The sequence below is a fragment of the Elaeis guineensis genome, chromosome 11 (genome assembly GCF_000442705.2).
Source record: "Elaeis guineensis isolate ETL-2024a chromosome 11, EG11, whole genome shotgun sequence".
Taxonomy (NCBI): domain Eukaryota; kingdom Viridiplantae; phylum Streptophyta; class Magnoliopsida; order Arecales; family Arecaceae; genus Elaeis; species Elaeis guineensis.
Window position 1 is genome coordinate 123,524,574 of NC_026003.2, and position 13,068 is coordinate 123,537,641.

Below are 13,068 nucleotides of genomic sequence, written 5' to 3' on the forward strand. Positions count from 1 at the left end.
TTTAATCCATTTAATAAATAGATCGAATTTGGATTGATGATTTTTTGACCTGATCCATATTGATCCAATCCGTATATGACCTGAATTGACCCAATTGCCACCCCTATCTGAAAGTCCTCTTGGGTTAGCCTTCGCTTTCTATACCATGAAGATCTTTTGATGCTTAACTCACTAAAAAGCTAGGAGTTGGGGGTCCTTTATAGGTTAGCCCTTGCTTTTTAGTTGCCGAAGTCTTCGATCCATATAGCTTGGATTGACAGGCACTGGGGGTTCTTTTAGGTTAGCCCCTTTTCAAAGGTCCTCAATAGGTGAGACTTCGCTTCCCATACGATTAAGATATTCTGATGCTTGACTCACTGAAAAGTGAGAAATCAGGGTTTCTTTATGGGTTAGCTCCCGCTTCTTAGTTGTCGAGATCTTTAGCCCATGTAGTTTGGATCAACAGGTGCTAAGGTCCTTTTAGGTTAGCCCCTCTCTGAAGGTCCTCAATGGGTGAGTGTTCGCTTCTTGCTCAACTAAGGTCTTCTGATGCTCAACTTACTGAAAAATGAGGAGTCAGGGGTCCTCTATAGGTTAGCCTTCGTTTCTTAGTCGCTGAGGTCTTCAACCCATGAAGCTTGGATCGGTAGGCACTGGAGGTCCTATTAGGTTAGCCTCTCTCCGAAGGTCCTCAATGGATGAGTCTTCACTTCTCACATGACTAAGATCTTCTAATACTTGACTCACTGAAAAGCAAGGAGTAGGGGGTCCTCTAAGGGTTAGCCCCCACTTCTTAGTTGCCGAGGTCTTCGACCCATGTTGCTTGGATCGACAGGCACTGGGGGTCCTTTTAGGTTAGCCCCTCTCCGAAGGTCCTTAATGGGTGAGCCTTCACTTTCCACATGACTAAGGTCTTCTAATGCTCGACTCGCTGAAAAACGAATGATCGGGGGTTCTCTATGGGTTAGCCCCCACTTCTTAGTTGTCGAGGCCTTCAGCAAAGATTAGGAGAAGAATGGTTGTGTCTTGAAAAAGGGATTATTTTATTTAAAACATAATCAGTACATCATTGATAATGCACCTGAAGATTCTCTGGCATAGTTTGCTGTTGCTTTGGTTGGGCTTCAAAGACTTTCGATGGATGAACCTAAAGTTTCCTCTAGGTGAGTTTGGGGAGTTCTAGCAGTTGGGCCTATGTTGGTCAAAGTTTGCTTGTGGGTTTGCTCATCAGAAACCCAAGTGCCAGCCCGTGATGCACCTTGGAACTCCATTCATCATAATGGTGAGTGGGACTTTCCAAGGGAATGAACTGGGGATTTGTCCTGAGTCAATCTCTGCATGCCATATGACAGGCCAAAGTAGGTCTTAATAGGTCTCACCAGTTGCTCCTTGGTAATGGAATTGCACAGTCAATGGCTGTGATGATTGATGTTTTAGAATCGAATGTGTGACACGATTTGATTGCTAGTTGGTTGGGCGCATGTCGCTTGAAACCTGTATAAATAGGGAGTCTCCCTCATAGTAGAGGCATTCGCTAGAGAACCCCTGTGAATCTTTCCTAAGTTATTTCAGTGATGGAGCCGTCACCACAACTTGTGAAGGAGGTAGTGGAAAAAAAGCCGAATACCTACAGAAATCTTTGCCAAAGAGGGAGAAGGCCCCCTTTCTGGAGACTCCAACTGCAGATCGGGCACCACCTCCTCTGAGGGCCCCAAGCGAGCGGTCCTCCACTTATGGGGGAGCAGCCCATTAAGGCATCACCGTTGATGCCTTCGTGGAGGTGTGGCAGAGTACAAGACTTTTGAAGCCTTCAAGGGAGAGCTCCTTGATGCTTCGATGGCTGGATTCATCCAAGACTTCAAAAACTGCAAAGCCCACATAAAGTACCTGATGCTGCAATTGGACCTGCACCGTCTCCACTCAGGGAACAGTGATGAAGAAGTCAGAGTGTTTTCCTCGAAGGATGATGATTAGGCCCTCTTTGCTATCTAGTTTCTGCTTTTCCTTCTTTCTTTTTTTCTTTTTTCTTCTTTTTTTTTTGCACAGTGCCTTCATGGCACCATTTTTGTAAATGTAAATATTAAGATGAATGGAAAAAAGAACTTTTATGTATGCCTTTCTTGTAGATGAATTCTTCTTTATAGTGGTAGCTTTCTCTGAAGTTTTCTAGACTGTAGTATCGCAAAACCATTGGGTCATTGTTCTAAGGATATGCCTTTGAGGGTTCGATAGGCTGAACCCTTTGTCCCAACTCTTGGGGATTCGCATGGGAATCAGGTCACCATCGAGAATCAAGAGAGGAGTGTGGGTCTTGAAAAGGATTAATTTATTAAGAAGTAATTACTACATTAGTGGTAGCATAGTCGAAGGTTCTCTGAATTATATGGCCGAAGTAAGGGCGCTCCATCTAGTTGCTTTAGATGATACATCCCCAGCCTGATGATTTCATCTACTAGATAGGGGTCTTGCCATTTAGGGGATAACTTTCCTCGCTCTGTAGGCTGCGATACTTCGACATGCAGTAGGACTAGATCACCGACTCTAAATTCTTTGCCATGGATACGAGAGTTATAGTATTGTGCCACTTGATGTTGTTAAGCCACCATCCTCATCCATGCCTTCTCTCAAACTTCAATAGATCCTAGTTGGCCCGAAGCAACTCTGCATTGCTTTGGTCATTGTAATTCTCGACCCACAGCGATGAAAGTCTGATTTTCATTGAGATAACTACTTCCATTCCAAAAGAAAGGATGAAAGGTGTCTCTCCCATAGATATCTTTTGGGTGGTTTGGTAGGCTCAAAGCATGTTATTTAGTTCATCCACCCAAGATCCCTTGGCTCGATCCAACCCAGACTTCAACCCCTACAAGAGCATGTGGTTAGTGACTTCAGCTTTTCCATTAACCTGCAGGTGCTCTATAGACATGAAGTGGTGAGAGATGTGAAAGCTTTGACATAATTCGATGAATTTGAAATCAGAGAATTGACGATCAACACCTGTGGGAGGCTGAAATGGCAAATGATAGACTTCCAGATGAAGTCCTTCACTTTAGCTTCAGTGATGCTGGCAAGAGGTTCTATTTTTATCTGTTTCATGAAATAATCGATGGCTACAAGTAAAAATTTTTTCTAGCCCGATGTCTGTAGGAAAAGCCCTAAGATGTCCATCCCCCACTGAGTAAAGGGTCCAGAGGCACGATTGGGGTCAGCAGAATGGCCAATTGGTGTTGGATATTGACATTTCTCTAGCATTGGTTGTAGTGTTTGGTGAAACTAGCTGCATCTTATTGTATCGTGGGCTAGTAATATCCTCATCGTAGTAGCGTATAGGCCAATGATCTACTATCTAAGTCATTTCCACATATCCCCTCATGTACTTCTTGTAGGGCATAATTAACTTCAAAGAGGTGAAGATATTTGAGGAGCAAGAGGGAGAATGACCGCTTGTAGAGTTTGCCTTTGTAGAGGATGTAATGGGGGACCTAATGTTTGATGTTCCGAGCCTTCTTTGAGTTCGGGGGTAGTGTCCTGTCTCGAAGAAAGTAGATGAAGAGATCCATCCAACTGGATTCATCATCAACCTGTAGGATTGGAACTGGATCTTCGGTGCCAGGCTCCTTTAGGATCTTAAAGAATGATCTTCGGGCAAATCCTTTGGTGCCAAAGTTGTCAATTTGGATGGCAAATTAGCTCTCAAATTTTTCACTCGGGGACCTGCTGAATATCAAAGCTAGCAAACATTAGGATTAAGTCTTTCACTTTTTTTTGGAGATATTTCTTCATACTCTCCTCTCGTGCTTTGTAGTCCCCCTTCACTTGCCCTGCCACCAACTGAAAATCAGTGCGGATTCTCAAGTTCTGCACTCTAAGATCCTTTGCAATCCTTAGGCCCATGATGAGAGCTTCATATTCAGTTTCATTGTTGGTGGCTGAGAAGTCAAATCTTAGGGTATACTCGACAACAAATCCTTCAAGTCCAAGGAGCAGCAGGTCTGCTCTTGATCTAGCAGAACTGGAGGACCCTTCTATGTGCACTATCCAATACCCATCTGGTTCTCTGAGGAATCTGGTTCAATAGGTTCGATCATTTTCAAGACTGGTTCAAGCTTTTTTTGATCCTTTGAGATGGTACATTCTATGATAAAGTCTGTCAGATTTGAACTTTGATAGAAAGTTGAGGTTTGAACTCCACTCCAAATTCTGTCAACTCAATCACCCATTTAGCTAGTTGACCAGATGTTTTGGGCCGATGTAAGGCCACCTTCAGTGGCTGCTCAGTCAAGATCATAATGGGGTGTGCTTGAAAGTAGGATCGAAGCCTTCGAGCCACAATGATGAAGGCGAAGATGAGCTTCTCCAACCTGGTGTATTTGGTTTCTGCATTATGGAGAGTTCAACTGACATAAAAAATTGGCTTTTGAACCTTATCTTGCTCATAACCCAATACGGCACTCATGGCAACTGGAGAGACTATCAGATATAGATAGAGTTTTTCACCTGGCTTTGGCTTGCTAAGGAGTAGTGTGGAGCTGATATAGTTTTTCAGTTCCTCAAATGCGCACTGGCATTCTTCGGTCCATTAAAATTTTTTTGGCTACTTTAGGACTTGGAAAAAGGAGAGGCAGCACTCAATCGATTTGGAGATGAATCGATTTAATGCTGCCACTCGACCAATGAGGTGTTGAATCTTCTTGACAGTCCTAGTGGGTTCATTTACCATATGGCCTTGATATTTTTGGGATTGGCTTTGATCCTCCAGCTTGAGACCATAAACCTTAGAAACTTATCCGTAGTGACTCCAAAAGCACATTTTGTCGGATTCAGTTTCATCTAGTATTTTCAAAGGATGATAAAAATCTCCTCGATATCTTCAATATGGATTTGACGGGCTCTACTTTTAACCAACATATCATCCATGTAGACCTCCATACTTCTCCTTATCTAGTCCTTGAAGATATTGTTCACGACGTGCTGGTAAGTCACACCTGTATTTTTTAAGCTAAAGGGCATAATCCTATAATGAAAGAGACCTCGATCAATAACAAAAATTATTTTTTTCTCATCTTCAGATGCCATTCGGATTTAGTTATATTTAGAGAAGGTATCCATGTTTAGATAAATGCCTATAAGCCAATCGGACTGACACATTAATTTTTTTAAGATATAATTTTATATTTGACTTAATTATTTAGGATAGTTAATTACCATTCATATAGTGTATGTGCTCATGAATTATCTAATGAATTAACAAGATGATGATACATATTCTCAAGAGTTGAAAATTTGAGGTATGTATCATTGATGGTTAATTCATAACTACTCTCGATCGTAGGATCATCATGGGGATGATGATCGATCCAGATAGGTTGATGCATGAATCACTTTCTTATGGATAGATGAATCTTGAATATATAGTATAGGGACACTGAGCAAGAGTGTAAGTGCTTGTTAGAAAATAAAGATGCTGAGCATGACCAACATGAGAAGTCACTTGGATGTCTACTCACTCATCAGTGATATTCTCAATACTGAAGTAGTGTGAATAGTTCTTTGATCTACGGTGCCTCGACTGTTCATAATGAGATTACCGTAGTTTGACTGTACCATAACTCAATCTTCTAACCATACAGAGTCTTAAGATATATGTTGGCTGTAGTAGGTTTATTATAGGAATAGGATATGCACTTAATGAGATCTATCGATCTTAGTAGAAAAGAAGAAGTCCTATGCAATTTACGAGACTGAATTTAAAAATTTTTGGCCAAAGCAAATATGACTATTGAAAAAGAGTTTCCATGAGAATTCATAAATGAACTCGAGTCAAGCCAATCTTACATATGACAGGCAATGGGATTTGACGAATTTTTCATAATCTCCGTCTTATCGGGACTCATGATAGAAAAACTAATCATACGGTAACTACACCTAGAGGTTCATTATTTTTATTCTACTAAATTATCACTACATACTGTTAAATATTAATGATAGATCGTGAGACTCGTCGAGCATCATTTTGATGATCGATGACCCTTGATGGGTAGAGTTGGAATTGTTTCAATCTATTGAAAGGAGTTTCAATGATATTTGATGGAAATCAAAATATATCTCACTACTAGATAGAATAGAACCTAAGAGATTATATACAAAAGAGATCTTGACTAATCGAGATGTCGAATTATGATTTTGAATTGTAAAAAAATTTAATTATCAATTTGATTGATGATTGGACTTACATATAAAAGTTACATGAAGAACTCACTAAGAGTTTGTAAGTTATAGGAGGACTAATTTACAAATATTATTAATTATTTGATTTGATCAAATATGGACTGAACTAAATCAGATTGGATCTGATTGGATTTGGTTTAATTTAGATTTTCTAGTCTAAATAGAATTTGGACTTAATTCCTAATTGGATTTGAGTCGTTTGACTTAATTTAGATTCAAATTGGATTCGAATCAGATTGATTAAGTTAGAAAATTAGAGTCTCATTGCACTGGAACTCTCTTACTTATCCATGCCCAAGAGGACCATGCCATTATGTTTTTGTGCATGGAGAATATATTGGCGCAAGAAAAGTGGCGTACAAGGGGAGAGGGGCGGCACATATCGACGAGTCCTTCCTTAAGGACTCTAACTAACTTCTAACCTAACCTTAATTGTTAGAAATAAAAGAGGGTGCCTCTAATGAGATTACATGATGAGAAAAGAGAGTCTTTTGGCATGTAGGAAAGGAGAAAAAAGGAGAACACATAAGGGAGGGTGGCACATTATCTCTTTGAGTCCAAACTCTCTTGGACTCCCATCTTACGCCTAAAAACCCTAACTAACTTATATGTGGAAGCCTCCTTATCTCATATGATGAGATTTTTAGCTTGAAAAAGAGAGAGGGTGTGCATGAGGAAGGGATTAACACAAAAAGAAAAGGAGGGGCGCTAAGGTGGTTAGACGCATCCTTCTTCTTTCTTACAAGATGTCCAAAGTTGTTGGGCTCTCCCTTCTTCTCTCTCTTTTTGTCTAAGAGTTGGATATTTCTTCTCATCCTGATTACATCTAAGAGTTGGACATGGCTCTCTCTCTCCTTCTCCTTCATAGATGTCCAAGAGTTGGATATGCTTTCTCCTCCATGATCAGTCCAAGAGTTGGACAAGAAAGAAAAGAAAAGAGATGGGATTTCTTATTCTTCTTTTCTTTCGATCTTCTTTTTTTTCTTGAGAAGAAAAAGAAAAAAAATAGATTTAATTTGATTTTTTGATCCTCCTACAGATCTCTTTAATTTTTTTGAGAAGAGAATCAAAAGAGATTAAAGATTTGACAATCCAAGAAGCGATCTCTGCAAGGAAGCTAGCACCTCGGTGAGATCAAAATCTCCTAATCAGATCAGTCTTGTGTGGATATCTGTAGAGACCGACAAGTATGTGGCTTCAAAAAGACTTAGAAGATATTTATAGATCATCATATCATGGATTCAACGGACCATGAAGCTATCCATGGATCATCAAATTACGATGAAGATCTACTCACATAAAGATAAAAATCAAATTTTTATTTTTGCTTGAATCTTATTCTTATACATATAATGATGTATAGGTTATGTTGAAATATGATCTCTATATGCATGCTTGATTAGATTAGATCTAATAAGTGATTTATTTTAACATCATTCTGATATAAGGTTGCTCTGACATAACGTTGGTAATTATATTGTATGGTTGTCCTATAATGATATTGAAAAGTTTTTGAATTTTTTTTACTACATATTGAAAAATTTTTAAAATTTTTACATATATATCGGATCGTCATATGATGATATTTTCTAATAGTGGTATCAGAGCCATCTCATTATTTCAAGATTAAGATTAAAGTTTAGATCTGAAAAATATTTTCAAATATGAAATTATGAATGATTATGAGAAGGAGATAGAGTTCAAGATATGAAAATCTGAATGATTGAAATTCATGTGATGGATTTTGTGATATAAAAATCTATTTTTATATCTAAAATTTAGATTATTTTATATTCATGCATTGATTTCAAGATCTAAAAATTATTTTAAGATCTAAAAATTTGATTTTTAATGTTCATGCATCTATAAATTGGTATCTAATTTTCATGTAATGTGAATCCTATTAGATCTGAACTTATTTTTATTATATATTTATGCATGAGATGATGTTCATAGATAGAGATTCATCTTGATGTGATCTGTGATGATATGGATATTTTCAAGTTAGAATAATTTGATTGAATATAGATTTTATAAATCAATCTAAGATCATCCTGATATAAGATTGTCCTGGCATAATAAGGATTGTTATGTAGTATGGTTGTCTTTGAATAAAAAGAGATTGATATATAAAATATCATAAGAAATTAGCATAAACATAAGGACTATGTGATAGTCACGCATGTGTTTTTCATAGATACGTGTGGTGGCCTTCATGAATCACTACAAATCCTAAGAGCAGGATTGTATTATGAATACACTTTAGATAGTTGCAATCTCAATTTGTAGTGAGAAAACAAAAGCCAAGCCCAATTTGAAATAGGTTGACCTATTGGTGTCTAAGATAAGTGCTTTGAAAAGTGGTTACTTAATTAGGATCGTCGCATCAGCAACGAAGAGCCTCCATCGATTATTACTTATCTGACTAATTTGGTTGATCAAATTCTGATTTGGGGTGCATAGTATTGAGTTCGTCACGATTGTGTTGCACCATGAGTCTGGTCTTGATGAGTCAAGACGTGATCTCACTAGTAGATCCAATTTAATTATGAATTTACATGCGATGTAAATAAATAATTAAAATCTAAAAAGATCTAAGTAAATTTTTTTAATTAGATATTAAGTCGAGCGATCTTCCACCTTATGTTGTGGATGTTCGGATCCTTCCGGATGTTGACTGTTCTCGGTTGGTTATAGTGGTTCAGTTGCATCAAGGAAGATGTAACTACTCTATAGCATGAGATGCTTCAGGGTAAAGATAGGATTGGACCTAATAACTGTCAAATGAGAGATCCGATGATGGCTTTACACCTGTTGGTGAGCAGTGGGTCTGACTTAATTTAGAAATAAGGTCAATAACTATTAGGTGAGGCCTTAGGACTTAAAGGTTGAAGATTACTGCAACATATCTAGAGAAGCATTGGACAAGAGTTGTCTATTCATTGGTTGATATATCTCCAATAACTATCAGGTGAGATGGTGTGCCAATCAGTGGGATTCCAATATCCACTTGAAATCCTAGTCGTGAAGGATTTTTGTTTCTTTACCTGAGGAGTGCAAGAGATTCGAAGAAATAGTAGGAGGTATATTTATTTTAAAAAATCTTAGAATAAATATTAAAATTAAGTATAAAAATCTAACTAGAATCTCTACTCTTGATAGAATAAGATATCGGCTTCAAATCCTTTAGGTCATATATTAGAAACCACTTGACTAACCAAACAAGTTATAAAGACTGGCTCAAAAATCTAAAATAATTTTAAGTTTTGAAACATTGAGCTTATATCATGTCTTGGATATCCCTATGATACCAAACCGTTCGATAATTGATCAAAAGACAATCAGTTCATGATCATTGTTTTACAATGATTAAGGACTTAGTAGCTTGAGAAGCTCGACCATGCACAAAGAATTATGAATGAATTTGATTCTGCAATCTCTTACCAGTTTATATGGATAGTTTATAGCAAACTACCATATGAATTAGATGGATTGCACTTGATTAGATTATTGAACATGTTGGTAACTATCGAAGAGACCTTGGAGAGTTCAATGTGCAGAGTTCTTGTTGTCGAGCGGGCTTTTACTTCTAAGAGAAGGTCTACTTAAAAATCCATGAAGAAATATAAGTCTGAGAGCAAGCCAAAGAAGAAACTATCCTATATACCTGAAAAGCCTAAAGAAAAAAAAGGGAACATACCTTCAAAAGGTATGTTAGGTCTGCTCGATATCGATATCTGATCAGATAGTGAGTGTCGTAGGATCTGAGAGATCTAGAAATAAGATGAACCCAAAGTATATGTGAAACCTCAGATTTGGTCATATTGGAGGGGACAGAATAAACAAAAAAGAATGGCATGAGCTTTTTAAGCTCATCGACTCTCGAGTTATTTTTGATTTGTAAATTCTATCTTCAGGGATAAATAACCAAACTACCCTTTGTGGGACATAGGATGAGAATCACTGAGATACTTGATCTGGTACATACTGATGTGTATAGTCCATTTGATGTGCAAATCAGGAGTGGTTATCTTTACTTTGATACTTTTACTGATGACTTTTCATAGTATAGGTACGTGTGAGATACAAATCTGATCTTTTGAAAAGTTCAAAGAATTCAGATATGAGGTAAAGAAGTAAATTAGAAAATCCTTAAGATTCTTCGATGAGATCCAAAAGATGTATACTTTAGTGAAAGTTTCTAATCCATCTCAAGAAAAATGGTATAGTTTTATAATGGACTCTTTCTGGTACACATCAAGAGGTGTCAGAAAGAAAAAAGGAGACACTATTTGATATCATCTAATCCATGATAAACATCACTAATCTTTCCTTATACCTTTAGAGATAAGCTTTACTATTGAATAGTTTCCTCTAAGTCTAGTCCTATCACATCACATGAGATGCAGCATGATGAGGATATTCGGCCCATATCATATGATAACAGGTAGACAAATTAGAGGTTAGGTCTATAAAAGCTCATTTCTAAGATATCCTAAAGAGTTTAGAGATACTACTTTTACTTCCTAAAGGATCACAATATGATTGTGACCCGACATGTTATATTTTTGAAAAAATAGTTGATCGAAGATGGAGATAGTGGGAGGATAATTGAGCTCAAAGAAAAAGTCTCTAAGAGCAACAAGTCATAAAATCTATAGAACCTATTTATGATTGAGCCAGTATATGTAGTACCTCCTCTATCTCATAGGTCGAGTAATATCTTGAAAGAATAATATCCTACAATTCAATCACATATGTGATGTGATAGAATATTTTTTTATATTTTATCTTCTAAACTCATGTATTTGATATTATTTATTAGTAAAATTAGACATCTTTGATTCATTATATGCTACATCTTATATTTATTTAAAATTATAATGAATCCCATAGATTAGGATATTGATTTTAGAACCATGATGAGATCATGCCAATGAGACCTAAATTCTTGATAGTCCTAATTTAAAATATTCTCAGTCGTTAGTTCATTGAGTCAGAGATCAATAATATCGATAAGACTGGTACATCCTATGTATGCTTGATGGAGAGGATAGTTGATCTCACAATCACTTATGTGTGACACTAATATAAGAATGTAGATGCTCATTAGAGAATGAGTTTACTGAATTGACCTATGAGAGAATATTTGATAGATCTTTATTTGCATATCAGTAGATTATTCTCTAGTGGGAGTTGTGCAAGTGATCCTTAGACTTAAGATCACCTTGGTACCTTATGTACATAAATCCATATTTTGGTTCATTCTCTAGCTTGATTCTCTGATCTTTGTGTGAAGTATTTTAGATATGGTGAAGTATGCATAGAGGTTGTGAATGGTCAATAAGTGATCAATCACTCATAATAAGGGGAGCGAACATCTTATATGATCTCACAGATCGATGATTTGAAAAGTCTTTGGCCAAAGTGAGATGATAATTAAAATTTTTTTTTAATATATCATCAACTAAATCATCACCTTCTGATCGAGATACATATAGATGAGTATTTAATTTTAACATGATTTTATATCCATTGCTCATCTAAAATGTTGTATGGCTGAAGGATTGAATTACACGATAACTTATCACTGAGTGATAATTTTGATATTTTTATCAAATTTTATCTCTTTCGGATCATCATGATACATTTCTAATATCAATCTTGACTTGTGGACTCATAAAAATTAAAAAAAATTAATTTAAAAATTAATTAGAAAGAATTCTGATTAATTGATGCAATTGGGCTGACCTAATCTAATCAGATTAGGGTTAGGTCGAGAGCTTGGATCCACTGCTGGCTAGATTTAGAATCCAATAGATCACACTCTTTAAAATTTGATCTTAATCTGATTTAATTAGAATTTATTATAAATTTATGGGTTAATTTGATATGCTAGCATATTGTGTTAACTTAAATTCCTAATTTGATTAGTTCAAAGTGTTTGAGTTAGACTTAACTTGTTGTCTTGAACCTAATTAGATTAATTTTATATTTAAGTGGTTTCTTACCTTTACATAAAAGTATTTCATGTGTGAAAGAGGTTCTCTATGCCACCCACCTGAATTCAATGCCAAAATTCATGGATGTGGTAAAAGAAGAGTCTTTCTTTTAATACATCTCTTTGTTTCTCACTCCATTTATTTCTTTCACACACTATTAATATATGATATTTATAAATGTGGAAGAGAAGAAATTTTTCTATAGATGGGACTCCTCCACACCATTTATTCTTGCATGAGGATTCATTTCCTCATGTGAGAAGGTGGAGCACCAATAATTGGCGCCCTTTGGGAGATCCATGCACCTCTTTATTTCCTATTTATAGGGGATCCCTCCTATGGATTTTGAAACAGATATCCTAACATTTGGACCTGGGATAAGTGAGGATTAAATAAAAAAATTTGAATAAAATTAAGAAAAAGAAAAGAATAAAAAATAGAAAGAGAGAGAAGAAGAGAGAAAAAAGCAAGTGAGGGCTGCTTGACCTAGGATTTGATTTTTCTATGTGTTGAAGTACAAAATCAAACTCTAGATGATGAGATCTCTTAAGAAGAGGTTCTTGGCATGGTTTTAGTGAAGGAATCAAAGGCAAATAAATAGTGGTGCAATTCATTCTTGGAGAAGGACATTGGTAGCGTTCTTGTGAAGAAAGGCTGTAGCACTATTTCGATTAGAAAGGATCTTGATCATCTTCCGTGTGGATTATCATTGGAGGGCTTCTACTTTAGAGCCTTATGGAAATCATTTTGCCATCTAATTATCTTCTTTAGAAAATTTTTTTTTTTTGATTGCATGCTTGAATGGTTTGATTAGAGTCTACAAGGTGATTCTAGATTTTGAGTTTCGATATGCTAGTTT

At 36.4% G+C, this 13,068-nt stretch overlaps 1 protein-coding gene across 1 annotated transcript in view; it reads right to left on the reverse strand.

Moving 5' to 3' along the window:
• Nucleotides 1-3,681: 3,681 nt before the first annotated feature.
• LOC140852440 (uncharacterized) overlaps nt 3,682-13,068 on the reverse strand; it is a 28,283-nt gene continuing 18,896 nt past the window's right edge. The window contains exon 2 of the mRNA XM_073245378.1: nt 3,682-4,045. Within this exon, the coding sequence (XP_073101479.1) occupies nt 3,682-4,045 (364 nt within the window). The remainder of the gene's footprint in view (nt 4,046-13,068) is intronic.